Source organism: Ctenocephalides felis, unplaced genomic scaffold (genome assembly GCF_003426905.1).
Source record: "Ctenocephalides felis isolate EL2017-DRISC unplaced genomic scaffold, ASM342690v1 CF-g0.4_SCAFFOLD_01170, whole genome shotgun sequence".
NCBI classification, from domain to species: domain Eukaryota; kingdom Metazoa; phylum Arthropoda; class Insecta; order Siphonaptera; family Pulicidae; genus Ctenocephalides; species Ctenocephalides felis.
In genome coordinates this window covers 83,684,575-83,702,040 of record NW_020537324.1, presented here as the reverse complement: position 1 = coordinate 83,702,040, position 17,466 = coordinate 83,684,575, and the positions used below count along the sequence as shown (strand labels likewise).

The 17,466-nt window shown below is 29.3% G+C and overlaps 1 protein-coding gene across 1 annotated transcript; it reads left to right on the top strand.

Annotated features, from left to right (window-relative positions):
- The first annotated feature begins 3,244 nt into the window (after positions 1-3,244).
- LOC113367822 (solute carrier family 2, facilitated glucose transporter member 3-like) lies at positions 3,245-16,052 on the top strand. The gene is given in 9 exon segments (XM_026609399.1): positions 3,245-3,379; positions 4,865-4,927; positions 4,930-5,030; positions 7,012-7,210; positions 8,237-8,447; positions 10,013-10,312; positions 13,215-13,458; positions 15,736-15,850; positions 15,915-16,052. Coding segments are annotated over 9 exon segments (1,506 nt in total).
- The last annotated feature ends 1,414 nt before the right edge of the window (positions 16,053-17,466 follow it).

The window sequence follows — 17,466 nt, the reverse complement described above, 5'->3', positions numbered from 1 at the left end:
AATAATCTAATTATACAAAATTATGTATATAAAAATAAGGCACAGAAGTATTTAAACATTTGATTATTATTATTCTAATGAACGTTTCGAGTTATAATTTGATTCATCTTCAGTGTTATCTAAAAATATATAAAAAAATTAGGAAATAATAAAAATATAAAAATAAATGTACATAAATAAATTGGAGTTATGTACTGGATATCAATATAAATAAAATAAATAGGGAATTTAATAAAATTAATTCCATTGAACTACTTTCATAATTTTTTGTGGAGACTTACGAAAGTACATGAAGGTTTACAAATTGTACATCATTTATCATTTTGTATATATATATATATATATATATATACGTGTATATATATATTCATATTTCGAAAGCGAAATACGAGTTTATCTTCATCTAAAATCATTCGCCAAGGTCTAACAAACGGTATAACAAATATATAATATAATTCATATCAAAATAAATATTGCATAAAAATACATAACATGGAATCTTCAATCAATTACTATTATTCATTTAAATATTTTGAAAAAAAAAATACAACTAACAGTATATGGATTATAAATCATTTTGTAGGAATTTTATATGCTTTAACAATATTAGACAAAAATTTCAATAACATGAGAATTATAGAACCAATTGTTATTTGTGGAAATTTAATTTATTTTAGGGTACATAATTTATTTTAGGATATTTCGAAAAATTTTAGTTAGCTCGATTTTGAACATTTTGATGATTTTTTAACGTAATGCTTATTTTTTGGGGTAAGAATTAATAACAACAAAAGGAAATCTGGTAAAAAATTCTGAATCGTATAAAAAATATATTTAGATTTTAATTTTCCTCTATAGAGTATTTTTCCTTTTGATAATTCTTGAACGTTAAATAAATGCTTATTTTTTGGGGTAAGAATTAAAAATTAACAAAAAGAAGTTCTGGTGAAAAATTCTGAATCGTATAAAAAATACATTTAGATTTTATTTTTTTTTTCTAGAGTATTTTTCTACTATAACGTGGTCTGTTTCAAAAGGTACCCGAATTTTCGTATTAAATATAAAATATTTATTTATTCGTCTACATTAATGTGGTCCCCTATCAAAGTAGTCCCCCCCAATATAATAACTTATGCCAGCGTTTTTTCAAATTTTCGAAGCACCCTTGATATTCACTTTTTGATATGTCCCTTGAGCACTCTCAGCGATTTTCTTCAATCGAGGAAACCGCCGTCCCTTCATGGTCTCTTCAACTTTGGGAATAGGAAAAAAGTCACACGGAGCCATATCTGGTGAATTTTTTTGCACTTTGCAACACTTTATTTCATTTTTTACGCAAAATTTAATACAAATTCTTTGACTTTTCAATTCTTCCATTGTAAAAATCGCCGAGCTCAGAAAAACAACACGTCGACCTTTAGCGACTACCACAGACAAAGTAAACACAGTGAATATAGCTGAAATTTTCATCATACTTTAGGGGCTGTATACCAACACAATAAAGAAAAATTTGACAATCAGACACTCCAGACCCCGCGAAATTTAATTATTAGTAATTCCGGGTACTTTTTGAACAGACCACGTATATTATACTATCTATGTATATTTAGTTTCTGATATTAAACCTGATGATGAAGCGCTATGAATCCGAAATGTCACAAATGAAATATATAAGATTTAGGTATATATATATATATATATATATATATATATATATTCCGCACTAATTAATTTTATTTTAATTTTAATTCATTTGTCTAAGAATCGATTAAATTTTATTCTTGTATCGATGTGTAAAATGTTTTCAAGAATAATAATAATCTGCTGGACATTTTACCTTTGAATTGAACTGTTCTATCAATTTAATATTCACAGCTAATAAACAAGTGTTATATAAATACAAATATATATATATATATTATATATATATATAATATATATAATATAATATAATATATATAAAGGATTCATTGAACTCTCATTCAGTTTATTGAGATGATAATACATGCGGGTATAAATCATATTTATCCTGTCTGATACAATCTCCTTGAATTCAAATTAAATTAAAATTTAAATTATAGTAGACCACTGAAATGTAATTCATCTTCTAATATTTCGTTTATCAATCTTATTTTTTTATTTTCTATTCATTTTTATTTAATTTCACTTGGCATGAAATTAACTGACTAATTTGAAAATACAATCATATTTCATAAATATTTGAAATTGTTAAAAACACATTTTCTCAGAATTTTTATTGATATCTGAATACTTTTTTGCGAAACCAAAAGAATGAAATATGTTCATGATGGCAAAATAAATTAATCACATTATCCGAATTTTTTTATAAAAAAATAATTTTTTGAAAAAGTACTTTATTTCTATTATTATTAGAAGGCACATTAAGCAATGCACTACTAGTAAATCGTTTATTTGAACGAACTTCTATTCAAATCGACTAAACTTTAAATATAAATATTTCTTTAGAATAAAAACCCAAAAAACGATAGACTTCCAACAATTAGCTATAGTAAGTTTTTACCTCAATTATAATATATATATATATATATATATATATATATATATATATATAGCAAACCCAACGAACTCCGTTTCGCCACCAGATGGTTTCTGAGAAAGATGAAGAAATTTTTTTGTTTGTTTTACATTTGAAAAGGAAAAATTTGATTTTATTATACAACAGTAATGAATTTATTTCGATTACAAAAATGAAGTGTTTTTTAGTTGAACTTCTCTAAGGCACATGAAAGTGAATCCGCAAATTATCCGTTTCATCATGAAGTGCTCTTTGGTAAACCACATTTTTGTTTTTTGGTCGCCAGCAATTTTTTATTGAATTGTGAAATTCATTGCGTGTACATCATTATTCTTTGCAGCAAGAATTGCTCGTTGACTTAACCAAGCATAATTCTGATAATTCTCACTGATGTCATTACTCGAATGTTTAATTACGATGTGTGAAGTTTCAGCAATTTGCATTAGGGCACGATGCCATGCACCACTAATTTTCTTAGCTATAAACCTTGCGGAAGCCCGAGACCTTTTCAACGAATGCAAAATTGTCGAAATCGGTTCTGCGTTCTGGAGTTATTTCGTCAGGAAGGAAAACCCGACTTATTTTATAAATATGTAGATATATATAATGTATATATATCTATATATATTATATTAAATTTTTATTATTTTTAGGAAGAAGACACCTTACCCATAGAATTCGTAGAGAATGCAAAACGGCGGCCGAAAGGGCGACCAATCGGCGGCGTTCTCTTGGCACCTGGCGGTTGCTGTCTTCGCTGCCGTTATTGGTTCCGGTTTCCAACACGGCTACAACACAGGGGTCGTCAATGCACCCCAACAGGTACTAAATATAATGTAGAAATTAACAATTACATATTTTGTAAAAAAGTAATAGATAAATCTTTTTATATTTTACACTAACATACCTTTTTACCAGTTTTTGTTTATATATATTTGTTTATATACGAGTATTTGTAATTTTTTGCTTAAAGTCACGTTCAAAGTGTGTAAAGAAGTTGTACTTATAAAAAACAGTATTGTGAAATACATTTTTTATATATTTATGTAAATGTAAAAATTTAACCACTTACACGAATGATTAAAATTCTAACTAGTGGTGTATGGCATCGTGCCTTAAGGCAAATTGCTGGAACTTCCCGTACCGTAATGAAATATTCAAGAAATTTTAAACGTTTTCAAATATATTATTTCAAATACTGTAACTTTCATTATTTTTGCATTATCTTATTATATCTGAGCAAATCAAATGTAAGTCATTAATCATAAATCAATTTATCTTCAGAACATGAACAATCGTCATTTCACTTCGAATTCAATCTCAAAAAAAATAGTTTAGTTGCCTAATTTGCACAAAATTGAAAAAGTGCTCCCGTATAGTTACAGTCTAAACGCATTTGCAAATAATTCTGTGCGACATTTTCACTTATACTGTGCTTAGCTTGGCGGCATTTTAACATTTATCAATAGTTTTTTTTTCACAAAATTGGAAAAGTGCTCCAGTGCATAAACAGTCTAAACGCACTTGGGTAAACATTTGTACCAGAGTGGCGCTTAGACTGTGCTTAGCCTGGGTAATTTTTTGAATTATTAATACAAAATTACAAAAATATTTTTTGAAAAAAAAATTAGAAATTAGAGCAATTTTTTTTTTGCAAAAGCAATTATTTTGTTGAAACAAGCAGAAAGTTCTTTAAATCATTTAAATTGGACACTTAGTTCTCTCAAATACTGCCATTTTCTTGACATTTAGCTCTGTATCTCCGAAACCGATGGCCTACTTTTGCAAAAACCACTTTTCCCCGTCATTACGAACTGAATGTTTTTGGATCATACAATTCGGATGCTCCGTTCTCTCAAAAACTCGATTTCTATTTTCTGCACTCTTTGCTCCGTATCTCCGTAACGACTAAACCTGTTTTGCCAAAAACTAATCCATTTAGTTTCTGAGGTATGCCCTTTAAAAATGTTTAGAAACCTTCAAAACGTCGAAAAATGCAAAAATTTTCATTTTCGATTTTCGACCCATTACTAAACTACCCTACGGGAAGTTAAAAAAAAGTAAACATGTTATAAAACCATGCTCTATTTGTGGTTGCAATGTTGAATGATAAATTATATTTATTTGTTTTAAACAATTAAATAAAATAACATGTAAACTAACTAGAGTTTATAATTTATATTTAATTGCTTTAATTCCTCCTGTTATGGAACGATGATAGCAAAGACACGCACCCATTAATGGTGTCTTAGCTTAAACTAAAATTCTATTCTTTTTTCATTAATATTCTTTTACATTTTTTTTCAGTTGATAGAAACATGGATCTACGACGTCGTAACAAATCGTTCGAATTCGTCAATAAACGGAGATTTGTCGGTTCATCAGAAGTGACCGCCATTTGGAGTCTGGCGGTGTCAATGTTCTGCGTTGGAGGCATGATTGGAGGCGCATTTACCGGAATAATTGCAGACAGGTAATATATTAAATAGATATATAGGAATGCTACACATCTTATGCCAAGATATCACTTATTACATTCAAAATTTTATGATAAGTGTACTAGCTATTCTCGGTAACATGCAACACTGAAGAGATGACTTCAAGTTGCACTTGAAATAAAATAGACGTGAAGTCGAACTAATGTTATTCTAGCTTTTGTGCTATTTGGAGGTTAGCAAAGTCGTTGACATTATCAGAAATGTAAATAAATGCACGCATAAACACTAAACTCAAAAAACAAACAAGCAGATTATGATCCAGGAACTTCGGATTTTCTGGTCTTTTTAATTAATGTGCCTTAAAGCTGGGACTTTCCGTATCGTAAAAAGATATTTGAGAAATGAAAATAATAATTGTATTGAATCATTTCAAATAGATTATTTATTATAAAAACATACTGTAAACTTACAAGTGCTTTTTAAATTAGGCGACAAACTTATTCTACTGATATTTTTAATAATTTAGAAAATTTGATAATTTAGAAATTTTTTTAGAAGTTTGAAACCTAGCAGCAAGGGCCACAATCCTCAGACCCCAAATAAAATATTCACAAAAAAACATCGTTTATTCTAAATTTTTTGTAAATTTGGCAATTTTTGACAATATTCGATTTTGTAAGAAATCGATTGTTTTTAAATTTAGTTTTGTTCTTAAATGAAGAAATATTTCGAAAATTTGACTTTTTTGAAACTTTGATTTTTTTTGAAAATTTGAAGTTTTATTAAAATTTTCAAAATTTTTATAAATGCATTTTTTGCACACCGTCTACTCAAGCAACATATTTTTTGTATTAATCTAATCGGCTGATCCGTTCGCTCAAAAACTGCATAATTGTTTTTATACCCTTTGCGCTCCATACCTCCGAAACGGCATAATTAACTTCCCGTAGAGTAAGTTATTGTAATCGTCCAAAAATTGAAATCGAAAATTTTTACATTTCTCGACGTTTTGAAGGTTTCTGAACATTTTCAAGGCATACCTCAGAAAAAATTGATGTGTGTGTGTGTATGTATGTATGGATACAATTTCCGTCCACGTTTTCGGGCGCACGGATCAACCGATTTGAATAGTTTAAAAAACATTCGATTCCTATTAATAGGGAGATGTGCTGATTAGTTTTTGGCAAAGGCAGGTCCAGCCGTTACGGAGATATGGAAAAAAAGTGCAGAAAATAGAAATAAATAGTTTTTGAGAGAACGGATCAAACGATTTGTATGATGCAAAAAACATTCAGTTCGTATTGACGGGGAACAGTGGTTATTTTTTGGCAAAGGTAGGGCCAGCGGTTTCGGAGATACAGAGCTAAATGTTGAAAAAATGACAGTTTTTGAGAGAACTAAGCATCCGATTTAAATGATTCAAAGAACTTTCTGCTTGTTTCAACAAAATAATTGCTTTTGGAAAAAAAAATTCTTTCTAATTTTTTTTTCCAAAAAATATTTTTATAATTTTGATCAAAAATTCAGAAAATTACCCAGACTAAGCACAATCTAAGCGCCACCCTGGTACAAATATTTACCCAAGGGCGTTGAGACTGTTTATGTTCTGGAGCAATTTTCCAATTTTGTGAAAACTTTTGAAAAATGCGAAAATGCCGCCAAGCTAAGCACAGTATAAGTGAAAATGTACACAGAATATTTGCAAATGCGTTTAGACTGTGACTATACGGGGCACTTTTTCAATTTGTGTAAAGTAGGCAACTATTTTTTTTGAAATTGAATTCGAAATGAAATGACGATTGTTATTGTTTGGGAGATAAATTGATTTATTTATGATTTACATTTGATTTGCTCAGATATAACAAAAGATAGCAAAAATAATGAAAGTTACAATGAATTTGTAATAATATATTTGAAAACGTTTGAAATTTCTCGAATATTTCATTACGGTACGGGAAATTACAGCAATTTGCCTTAAGGCACGATGCCATACACTACTAGTTTCGTTTTTCTTAGGATAGGAAGACGCGATGGTCTCCTCTGGAACAATCTCTGGTTCCTAGGCGGTGCAGCATTGCAGGCATCAGCAAAAACTCTGCACACTCCTGAAGTCCTTTGGGCAGGACGTCTGCTGTCAGGCATAGGATCAGGTTTGGGTGCCGGTTTGGCGCCTATGTACCTTGCAGAGATCGCTCCTGTTTCGCTCAGAGGAGCTGTAAGTAGAAAAAGAAATATATATTGATGATAAGGTTGAATTAGTAAATACTAAAATTATACTTAATGCATTTTATTATTTACTCATAGTCAGCTTTCAAAATAATAAGTAATCAAAATCACACAAATTTCTCGATTCTCGATGAAATTCAATAAGCACTCATGCTGGTTACTTTTGCTTCAAGATCGGCCGAGCCGTTTCTTTAGGATTGTCAAAAAAGACAAATTTTTCGTCCACGTTATAGTCTAAATTCGGGAATCGATTTTGAAAATTCATAAACCATTATAAAGGTACTATTTGAGAATCGTGCTGATTAGTTTTTGTCAATGATCCGTCGGGTCTTTTCTTAGTTATTGATTAACAAATTTTTTTGGCGATTTTGGATTCTGTTCTTAATGAACATACTACACGTTTTTTTCTTGTCCAATAATATTTAATTTTGAAATAATTTATAAAAAATAACTAACATGTTTTTAAAATTTATAGTTTTTCACATTGCAATGCACTCATAAATTAATATTTTGTTTATAGTTAAGTAGATTATTTACACGTGTTCAAAAATGCATGCTTCTTGCTTTAAGGCAAAGTTACACCTTACACCAAGTTTATACACTTATTAATAATTTGGAAACAAAGCTTTCAAAAGCCGCTTTTTAATTTGGCCGCCTCATAATCTAGCGGTCTTTCAATTTGGCCGCCTTTTAATTCAGTGGACTTTTAATGCGACCGCTTTTTGTTATGGCCGCTTTTCGTGTATGGCCGCCTTTAAATTTTTTCATTTTTTGATTTGGCCAGACACGGCGCTGATTACGGCCTATTCGTCACCAACAATTTTTTTTTTCTTTTTTTAAAAAAAAGGAAGTAGTTCTTTCAAATTTCCAAACGAAGTAAAAATATGTATTCTACAATTGTTCTAATTTTCATATTTTAATTTGCAAAATTGTAACTTACAGCTTTGAAATATACCAAACCTTCAGCTTCATTTTACTTCCATTTTTTATTTTTACCTTTAAATTTTCTCCTCAGATTGGAACCGTCTACCAGCTAGTGATAACCCTATCAATACTGATCTCTCAGGCTTTGGGTCTAAGTGGAGCTTTAGGGTCTGAGGATTTCTGGCCCTTGCTGTTAGGTTTCGGACTTCTACCAGCCCTTATACAACTGTTGACGTTGCCTTGGTGTCCTGAAAGTCCTTCCAGGTTGGCAGCGAAAGGACGGAAGGTCGAAGCTGAAAAAGGTAAAAGACTGAATCTCGGTATGGGATCGTTCAAGTATTACGTAAGCAGATTTGTTACAATTATTTAACCTCCCCTCCCCCTTGTCAGCAAAAGTAAGCAAAGATCTTACCCCCTACCCCCATGCTTACGTAAACAATTTGCAATTAATGTAAAAAATAAAAATACTACCTGTGACGCAATCATCATCCAGACTCCTCTGCCCCCCATGTCAACACAAAATAGCGAATCAACAACCCCCACGCCCCCTATAGTGTTTACGTAATACTTGAACGGCCCCTATCTCAATAACAAGTAGAATTGTATTTTGAACGGTGCTATTTTAAAGTAGAGGGCAAATAATGAAAACGTATAATTTTGTTATCACAAGATAAACGACCATATTGTCACTCTTGTAACGAAAGCATTTTTTGTTTTGCTAGTCAGTACAGTTCATTTCTTAGTTCCTTTTTATCTTGTTTCAGTTTCATTGTCATTAGAGTACTTTTTAACACTCTATTAATTAACTTCCCGCAGGGTAGTTATAGTAATGGGCCAAAAATCGAAAATGAAATATTTTGCATTTCTCGACGTTTTGAAGGTTTCTGAACATTTTACTGGCATACCTCAGAAACCAAATGGATGTGTGTGTTTTGATAGGGAGATGTTCTGATTAGTTTTTGGCAAAGGCAGGTCCAGCCGTTACGGAGATACGGAGCAAAGAGTGCAGAAAATAGAAATCGAGTTTTTGAGAAAACGGAGTATCGTATTTGTATGATCCAAAGAACATTCAGTTCGTAATGGCGGGGAAAAGTAGTTTTTGGTAAAGGTAGGCCCAGCGCTTTTGGAGATACAGAACTAAATGTTAAAAAAATAGCAGTTTTTGAGAGAACTAAGCGTCCGATTTAAATGATTCAAAGAACTTTCTGCTTGTTTCAACAAAATAATTGCTTTTGGGAAAAAAATTTGTTTCTATTTTTTTTTCAAAAATATTGAAAATTCAAAAATACCCAGGCACAGTCTAAGCGCCACTCTGGTACAAATATATACACAAATGCGTTTAGACTGTTTATGTACTGGAGCACTTTCCAATTTCTCGTGAAAACTATTGAAAAATGTGAAAATGCCGCCAAGCTAAGAACAGTATAAGTGAAAATGTCGCACAGAATTATTTGCAAATAATTAGACTGTGACTATACGGGAGCACTTTTCATTTTGTGTAAATTAGGCAACTATTTTTTTTAAATTTAATTCGAAATGAGATGACGATTGTTAATGTTTTGGAGATAAATTGATTCATTTATGATTTACATTTGATTTGTTCATATATAACAAAAGATAGCAAAAATAATGAAAGGTACAGTATTTGTAATAATATATTTGAAAACGTTTAAACTCATTACGGTACGGGAAGTTTCAGCAATTTGCCTTAAGCCACAATGTGCCACACCACTAGTTTGATATATATTATTGTTATGATTTTATTTTAAATATTGAAATAAATACTTTTGTCTGTCTGTCTGCCAATTGGTTTGGTTTTCATAGTAAGTCAAATCTGACCTTTATATCAATTACATTTTTCTTCCAGCTCTCTTATGGCTAAGAGGCGACTCGACAACCTCATCCGAACTGACGACCTTGACGACAAACAACCACAAGGATTTGGACAAACCTGCAAACGACGTCGTCAAAACCTCGAACGAACCACAAACTTTGAGCGTCTTCCGCCTCCTAAAGTCGCGCCTGACTTTGGTCCCTTTGATGGTCACCTGTTGCGTAATGTTGGCTCAGCAATTCAGCGGAATCAACGCCGTCATGTTCTACTCTACGAGCGTCTTCAGATCTGCAGGACTCCGGGAAGGAGAACAGGCCAGATATGCCACCTTGGGTAAAGGATAATGATAACATGATAAGTAGAGTTTAGACAAAAACCGACGTTTCAGAAAACCGGTTTTCGAATTTTGATTTTACTAAAAAAATGGTTTTAACCGGTTTTCGAATTTTATATAGAAAATAAATTTTACTCGAACATTCTGTAAATTATCGACTATTATAAACTAATAACGATTCAAAAAATAATAATTGCTATTTTACCTATTCTCCATGGTAAACCACGATAATTATAATTTGTGAAATTCTATGTGTGAACAAATTGCTCACAGAGATATATTTTTTAATATACTTTGAAATGTATGAAATGTATTCTGACATATATTTTTATCGATTGTGGTTTTCCATGGAGAATAGGTAAAACAGCAATTATTAATTTTTGGATCGATATTAGTTTTGCAAAAAATATATTTTCTTATCTGTGCACTATTTATGACTTGACTGAAATTGCAATAATTTTACATTTTAGTGACAATTTCATCATAAAATCGAAAAATTTGCAAGTATTACAATAAATAGTTACATAGAAAGGGAATTAAATTGAGAAAACTGTGGATGGTGCAGAGTTATATATATTTTTTGCAACATATTTGAATACTTAATATATTTTTAATACTTATATACTTGCGTTGAATAGCTATGAAATGTATTCTGACATATATTTTTACCGATGTTTTATTTAATAATAGCTATATAAAATATAATAACATTGCAAAAAATCAAAAAAGGTAATGAATTAAAATTAAAATAATTTTTATTGCCGACGTAAATATATAAAAAATATTGAAATATTAAGTTTTTCATACATTGAAATATATTAGTCAGAAGCTTATACGGCGAACGAAAATAATCAATATAATAATTTTGTTTTATTCGGCACATTGGATTTTTATTATGACTAATGAATATACTTATATACAGATATAAATAATTTTGGATTTTAATAAATATTTCCATACTTATATGGGACATTCTTTTACAAATCGTACGGATTTTCAAAAAAATAAAATGTCACATTTTAGAATTGTCTGAAATTTTTTTACAGATATTATACATAAAATCATTTGACACGTATTTCAGGATTTTGCTGAAAAAAATTTTTTACGTAAATATTTACGATTGAAATATGGATTTTTTGCTCAATTTCTATGAACATCATCTGCGGTAAATTAATTATCTCCAGTTGTGCTGATCGGATCAGTATTATTATTTTTTTTATTACACTCATATTGAAGTGAACTTTGTAATGATTGAATTTTTTTTTTTTGTTTTTGCAATTTTCTTAACAATAACAACCCTTAAATATTTACAAAGGTTTTACTCAGCCTTACCCCAACTTGAATCGTTCTAAAATAATAACGTTTTTTTTTCTCTGCAACAAAATTCTTTTTACAATTTGTTGGAGACTTCGTTACATCGAAAGATATTAAATATTTTCAAGCGCGAGGCGCGCTTTTCACGTCGGAGACGTCAAAGACTTGTACTCATTTAAAAATATTTAATAATGAAAAATATTATATAATTTCGATTCTGGCGAAAAATGAATATAAAGTCGAAAAAAAAATTACGGAAAAGCGGAACTTAAAAGTTCGTAGGTAAAAAGATCCACTGCCAATATTTAAAAAAAAATTAAAGTTAAAATGTTTAACAACAATATTTGAATGTAGACGGATTGTTCAGTTAGATTTTTCTAATTAAAAAAAAAGTTTTTCAGCCATTTTTCTAAAATTCGCCATTTTCCGTCTTTATTCCATTGCCTGGATAAGAAGGGATCGAATTATTTTTAATTTTAATGGAATTTTACGTAATAATAGCTAAATTATATTAGCCAATGTGAAAAAAAATTTCATTGGTATATTTTATAAAGAAAATACCAGATATACCTGTGATCTGATGCTTCGTCAGAAATATTTATCAGCAGAGTTAATTAACTATTAATTTATATAAATTATAGTATATATATATATATATATATATCTATTGTTAAATAGCATTTTCTAACTTAATTTATTTTTTTATTTACTATTTCTTTATTATTTACACCTTGGCCAGTATAAAGGGTGTGGTTGACTCTTTTTACCCCACCCACATGTAAGCTTTAATAGAGATTATATCAGAAAGGGTTGAATCCAACTTAAATATCCCTCTGCTTTTAAATAATGTTGTCAAAAATTTCTACTTTACTTGTTTTAGAGATATTGGCAATGGATCTTTTTATGCAACGAATTTTTAAGCTCCGCTCTTCTCTTTTTTTTTTTTGACTATGTATTCATTTTTCGCCAGAAGCAAAATTATAAAATATTTTCAACCGAAAAACAATAAGATTGTCATTCGAAAGTGACAAATGAGTAAAAGTCTTTGACGTCTCCGACGTGAAAAGCGCGCCTCGCGCTTGAAAATATTAATATTTATATCTTTCGATGTAACGAAGTCTCCAACAAATTGTAAAAAGAATTTTTTGCAAAGAAAAAAATAAAAAATATGTATTTTTTTGGATCGATTCAAGTTGGGGTAAGGATGAGTAAAACCTTGTTATTGTTAAAAAAATTGCAAAAATATAAAAAAAAATTTTAATCATTCCAAAGTTTACTTCAATATGAGTGTAATACAAAAAAAAATAATACTGATCCTATCAGCACATTCGGAGATCATTAATTTACCGCAGATGATGTTCATAGAAATTGAGCAAAAAATCCATATTTCAATCGTAAATATTTACGTAAAAAATGTTTTTTCAGGAAAATCCTGAAATACGTGCCAAATGATTTTATGTATAATATCTGTAAAAAAAATTCAGATAATTCTAAAATGCCAAGGTCTGGATGGTGTACGGTTTGTAAAAGAATGACCCATATACATTATAATGCCACAAGTGTTACTCACCATCGGTCTATTCTCAGGTATGGGTACGATAAATGTCCTGGCCACCATAGTGTCCCTGTTCCTGGTTGAAAAATTAGGCAGACGTATCCTCCTGCTGGCAGGTTTAGGAGGGATGTGTATAAATTCTGTGGGTTTGACTGCAGCCTTGTACTTTGCCTCCGAGGAAAATGCAGGGGCGTCCAATTGGGCGCCTGCGCTGTCGGTGCTTCTGGTGTTTTCTTATGTGACACTTTTTGCAGCTGGCCCTGGATCCATACCATGGTAAAAAAATTATCATATTATTAAAATGCACAAATTGTGAAATTATTTTCTTTAAATTCAGTTTTTAATTATATATATCAAACCCGACAAACTCCGTTTCGCCACCAGATGGTTTTGTGAGAAAGATGAAGAAATTTTTTGTTTGTTTTATATTTGAAAAGGAAAATTTGATTTTATTACACAACAGTAATGAATTTATTTCGATTACAAAAATGAAGTGTTTTTTAGTTGAACTTCTCTAAGTAAATGAAAGTGAATCCGCTAATTATCCGTTTCATTGAAGTGCTCCTTGGTAAACCACATTTTTTGTTTTTTGGTCTGACGTTAACACAAACAAAGCGGATTGTTTTCCAACTCGTGAACAGGCAACGTATAACTGCCCATGTAAAAAACAATGATTTTCTAAATGGCACTAATTTTCTTAGCTATAAACCTTGTGGAGCCCGAGACCTTTCCACCGAATGCAAAATTGTCGAAATCGGTTCGTGCGTTCTAGAGTTATTTCGTCAGGAAGGAAAACCCGACTTATTTTATATATATGTAGATAAATACAAATGAATGCATAAGAACATTAAATTACAGACATGCTAGTTTGTGTTTTACATTTTAAAGTTTACCTAGCTTTTTGAATAAAATTTTGTTCTAAAAGTTATTAATTAAATTACACTGCATTATAGTAAATTTCATTAACTTTCTAATGGTATATGCAATTAAAAACATAATCTAACCATTTTTTGTTATATAACGCAAAATTTAAATAAATGCAGAAACATTTATAGAATGATTAAATTTCTGTAAATTTTCAGAATATTTCATGCATTTTGAACAAACCGTTCAAAAGTTACAAGAGATTTAGTAAATAAATGCACAAACGATTTGCTTGTTCTGAGAGCGGAGTGGCTCGTACTATATATAGTACAGCGTGTAATTTGGGTCAAGATTTTTTATATATGGCAAAAATTGATGTGGGGTATCAAATAAAAGGTCTCGACGAGCACTTTTAGAATACCATACTCAAACCCTTTAAAAATCAATAGGGTTCTATACACTTACATATCTGAATTTTAACACGATTTCAAAATACACCAAGTTGTTGTACAACATCATTCTCATTCATACATTCTGAGCTTATATTTCAAAGTTTGCAAATGCAAGAACCAAACATTTTACAGTTCAACGTTTTCCGAGTTTTTTCAAAATAATTTTGTTCTAAAAGTTATAAATTAAATTACGACACTTTATAGTAAATTTTATTAAGTTTTCAATGATATATAAATATAAGTATATGTTCTAACAACTTTTTATTACATAACGCCAAACATAAATAAATGCACTAACATCGAATATCAAACATTCTGAGCTTTCGTTTTACATTTCAAAGTTTACCGATTTTTTTCAATATAACTTTGTTCTAAAAGTTATTAATTAATTTACACTATAATATAGTAAATTTTATCAACTTTTCAATGATATATAAATATAAGTACATATTCTAACAAACTTTTTGGTAAATAACGCAAAATGTAAATAAATGCAATAACATCGAGTATCAAACATTTTGAACGTTCGTTTGAAATTTCAAAGTTTTTATAGTTCAAAGTTTACCGAGTTTTTTCAAAATAAATTTTGTTCTAAAAGTTATTAACTAAATTACACTACTTCATAGTAAATTTTATCAACTTTTAAATGATGTATACAATTAAATACATGTTCTAACAACTTTTTGTTAAAAAGCGCAAAACGTAAATAAATACACGAACATCAAGTATCAAACATTCTGAGCTTTCGTTTTATATTTCGAAGTTTACCCGTTTTTTTCAAAATAATTTTGTTCTAAAAATTAACACTATTTGATAGTAAATTTAATAAACTTTCTAATAAAATTAAATACAAGTTCTAACAACTTTTTGTTAAATAACGCAAAATATAAATAAATGCACGAACATCAAGTACCAACCAATCTGAACTTCTGTTTTACATTTCAAAGTTCACCGATTTTTTTGAATATAATTTTGTTTTAAAAGTTATTAATTAATTTACACTATAATATAGTAAATTTAATTAACTTTTCAATGATATATGAAAATAAATACAAGTTCTAACAACTTTTTGTTAAAAAGCGCAAAATGTAAATAAATGCAAGAACGTCGAGTACCAAACAAGTTAGCTTTCGTTTGTAGGATACAAGTTTTGGTCACAATTTTTGATTGCAAGTTTTAAGAAACATGAAATAAGTTTAAACTATAAATAGTACATCTATATTCACTCACCCCTTAGGTTTTTGGCTGGTGAATTATTCGACGACAAAAGCAGACCATCAGCAACCACAGTAGCAGTTGTGGTCAACTGGGGGGCCAATTTTATAGTCGGACTTGGATTTCTACCCCTACAAGTTAGTACAGAAAACTATTCTCATACACCATTCATGTACTAAATTTTGTATTTTTAATTTTCAGGAAGCTTTGGGCGCTTATGTGTTTCTAGTCTTCGCAGGACTTTTGGCTTTGTTTGCTATATTTGTTTATTTCAAAGTTCCTGAAACGAAAAACAAAACGCACGCAGAGATACAAAGATATTTTACAAAACAAAAATAATAATGGATAAATCATTCCTGCAGATAAGAAGAAACATATTTAGTGTTAAGAAATTGGACTAATTTTTATATTTATACAAAAATATCAAAATTGATAATTGTACAAAAATATTCATATAATTTAATATTACTACATTGCATAATATTACTGAGGAAATTATACATACCAAACCATGAAAAACAACAGAAAAAATTAATTGTGATGTAAAATTGATTGAACACTAAATTTGTGTAAAATAATAAAATACTATTATATTAACAAACGAGAAATAGAAGGAGCACATATTGCCCTCCTATAATTAATGTTATTGGTAGCATTGCATTGTGGACACTGATCAAGGTTATAACGCTACAACGCTGTATATATATATATATATATATATATTAGGGTGGTCCTTAAAATGGTCATTTTCGAATTTCCTTGCTCCCAGGGGCTCAAATGGTTCCAAATTGATAAAAAACAATTCTCTGAAAATTTTAGCTCTTAATATTAACGTTTAGATAGAGCGCAATTCAATCAAAGTTTGTATGGAAAGAGCATGGAAAAATTTTTGAAAATTAAAAAAAAATGTTTTAAGTATAACTTAGCGACAAATGAATGAGTTTTATTCATTCATTTGTTCGCTAAATTACATTTAAAAAACATTTTTAAAATTTTTGAAAATTTTTCATGCTATTTCCATACAAAACTTTGATTGAATTGCGCTCTATCTAAACGTTAATATTAAGAGCTAAAATTTTCAGAGAATTGTTTTTTATCTATTTGGAACCATTTGAGCCCCTGGGAGCAAGGAAATTCGAAAATGACCATTTTAAGGACCACCCTAATATATATATATATATATATATATATATATATAAATAATTCTTTTATTCGATCGACCAATTATGAGCACAATTCAAACTTCTAAAAGCTTATTTAGCTTTTTACTATTTTATTATAATTAATATTTATTTATTATTATTATTATTATTATTATGATTATTAATTGTTAATACATATTATACGCAGTATAATAATACTCATTCCTGTTGTACAAAAGAAATATACAATTTTTACTTTCGTACGTTAGATGTTTTTTACTATTTTATAATTTTTCAGTCTACGAAATAAAAAAGTTCTATGAGTTAGAAGATGTAATAAAATTATAGTTGAAAATGTTAAGAAAATAGAAATCTTGAAAAAATCGTTAATTGAAGAATAGAAATATTCAACAGTTCCAAAATGAATAAGAATAAAAACTAAATTAAAATGATTATTTTATTATTACATCAAAGAATTTACAAATTTGTATAAATACTTTTATATAATATTGGTCCCGCGCCAAAAATTAAGATATTTAAAAAAGATTCAATTTTCTTTTAGAACTCTGAAAAAACCCGATTTTGGAGGTTTTTAACATTTATGAAAAAAA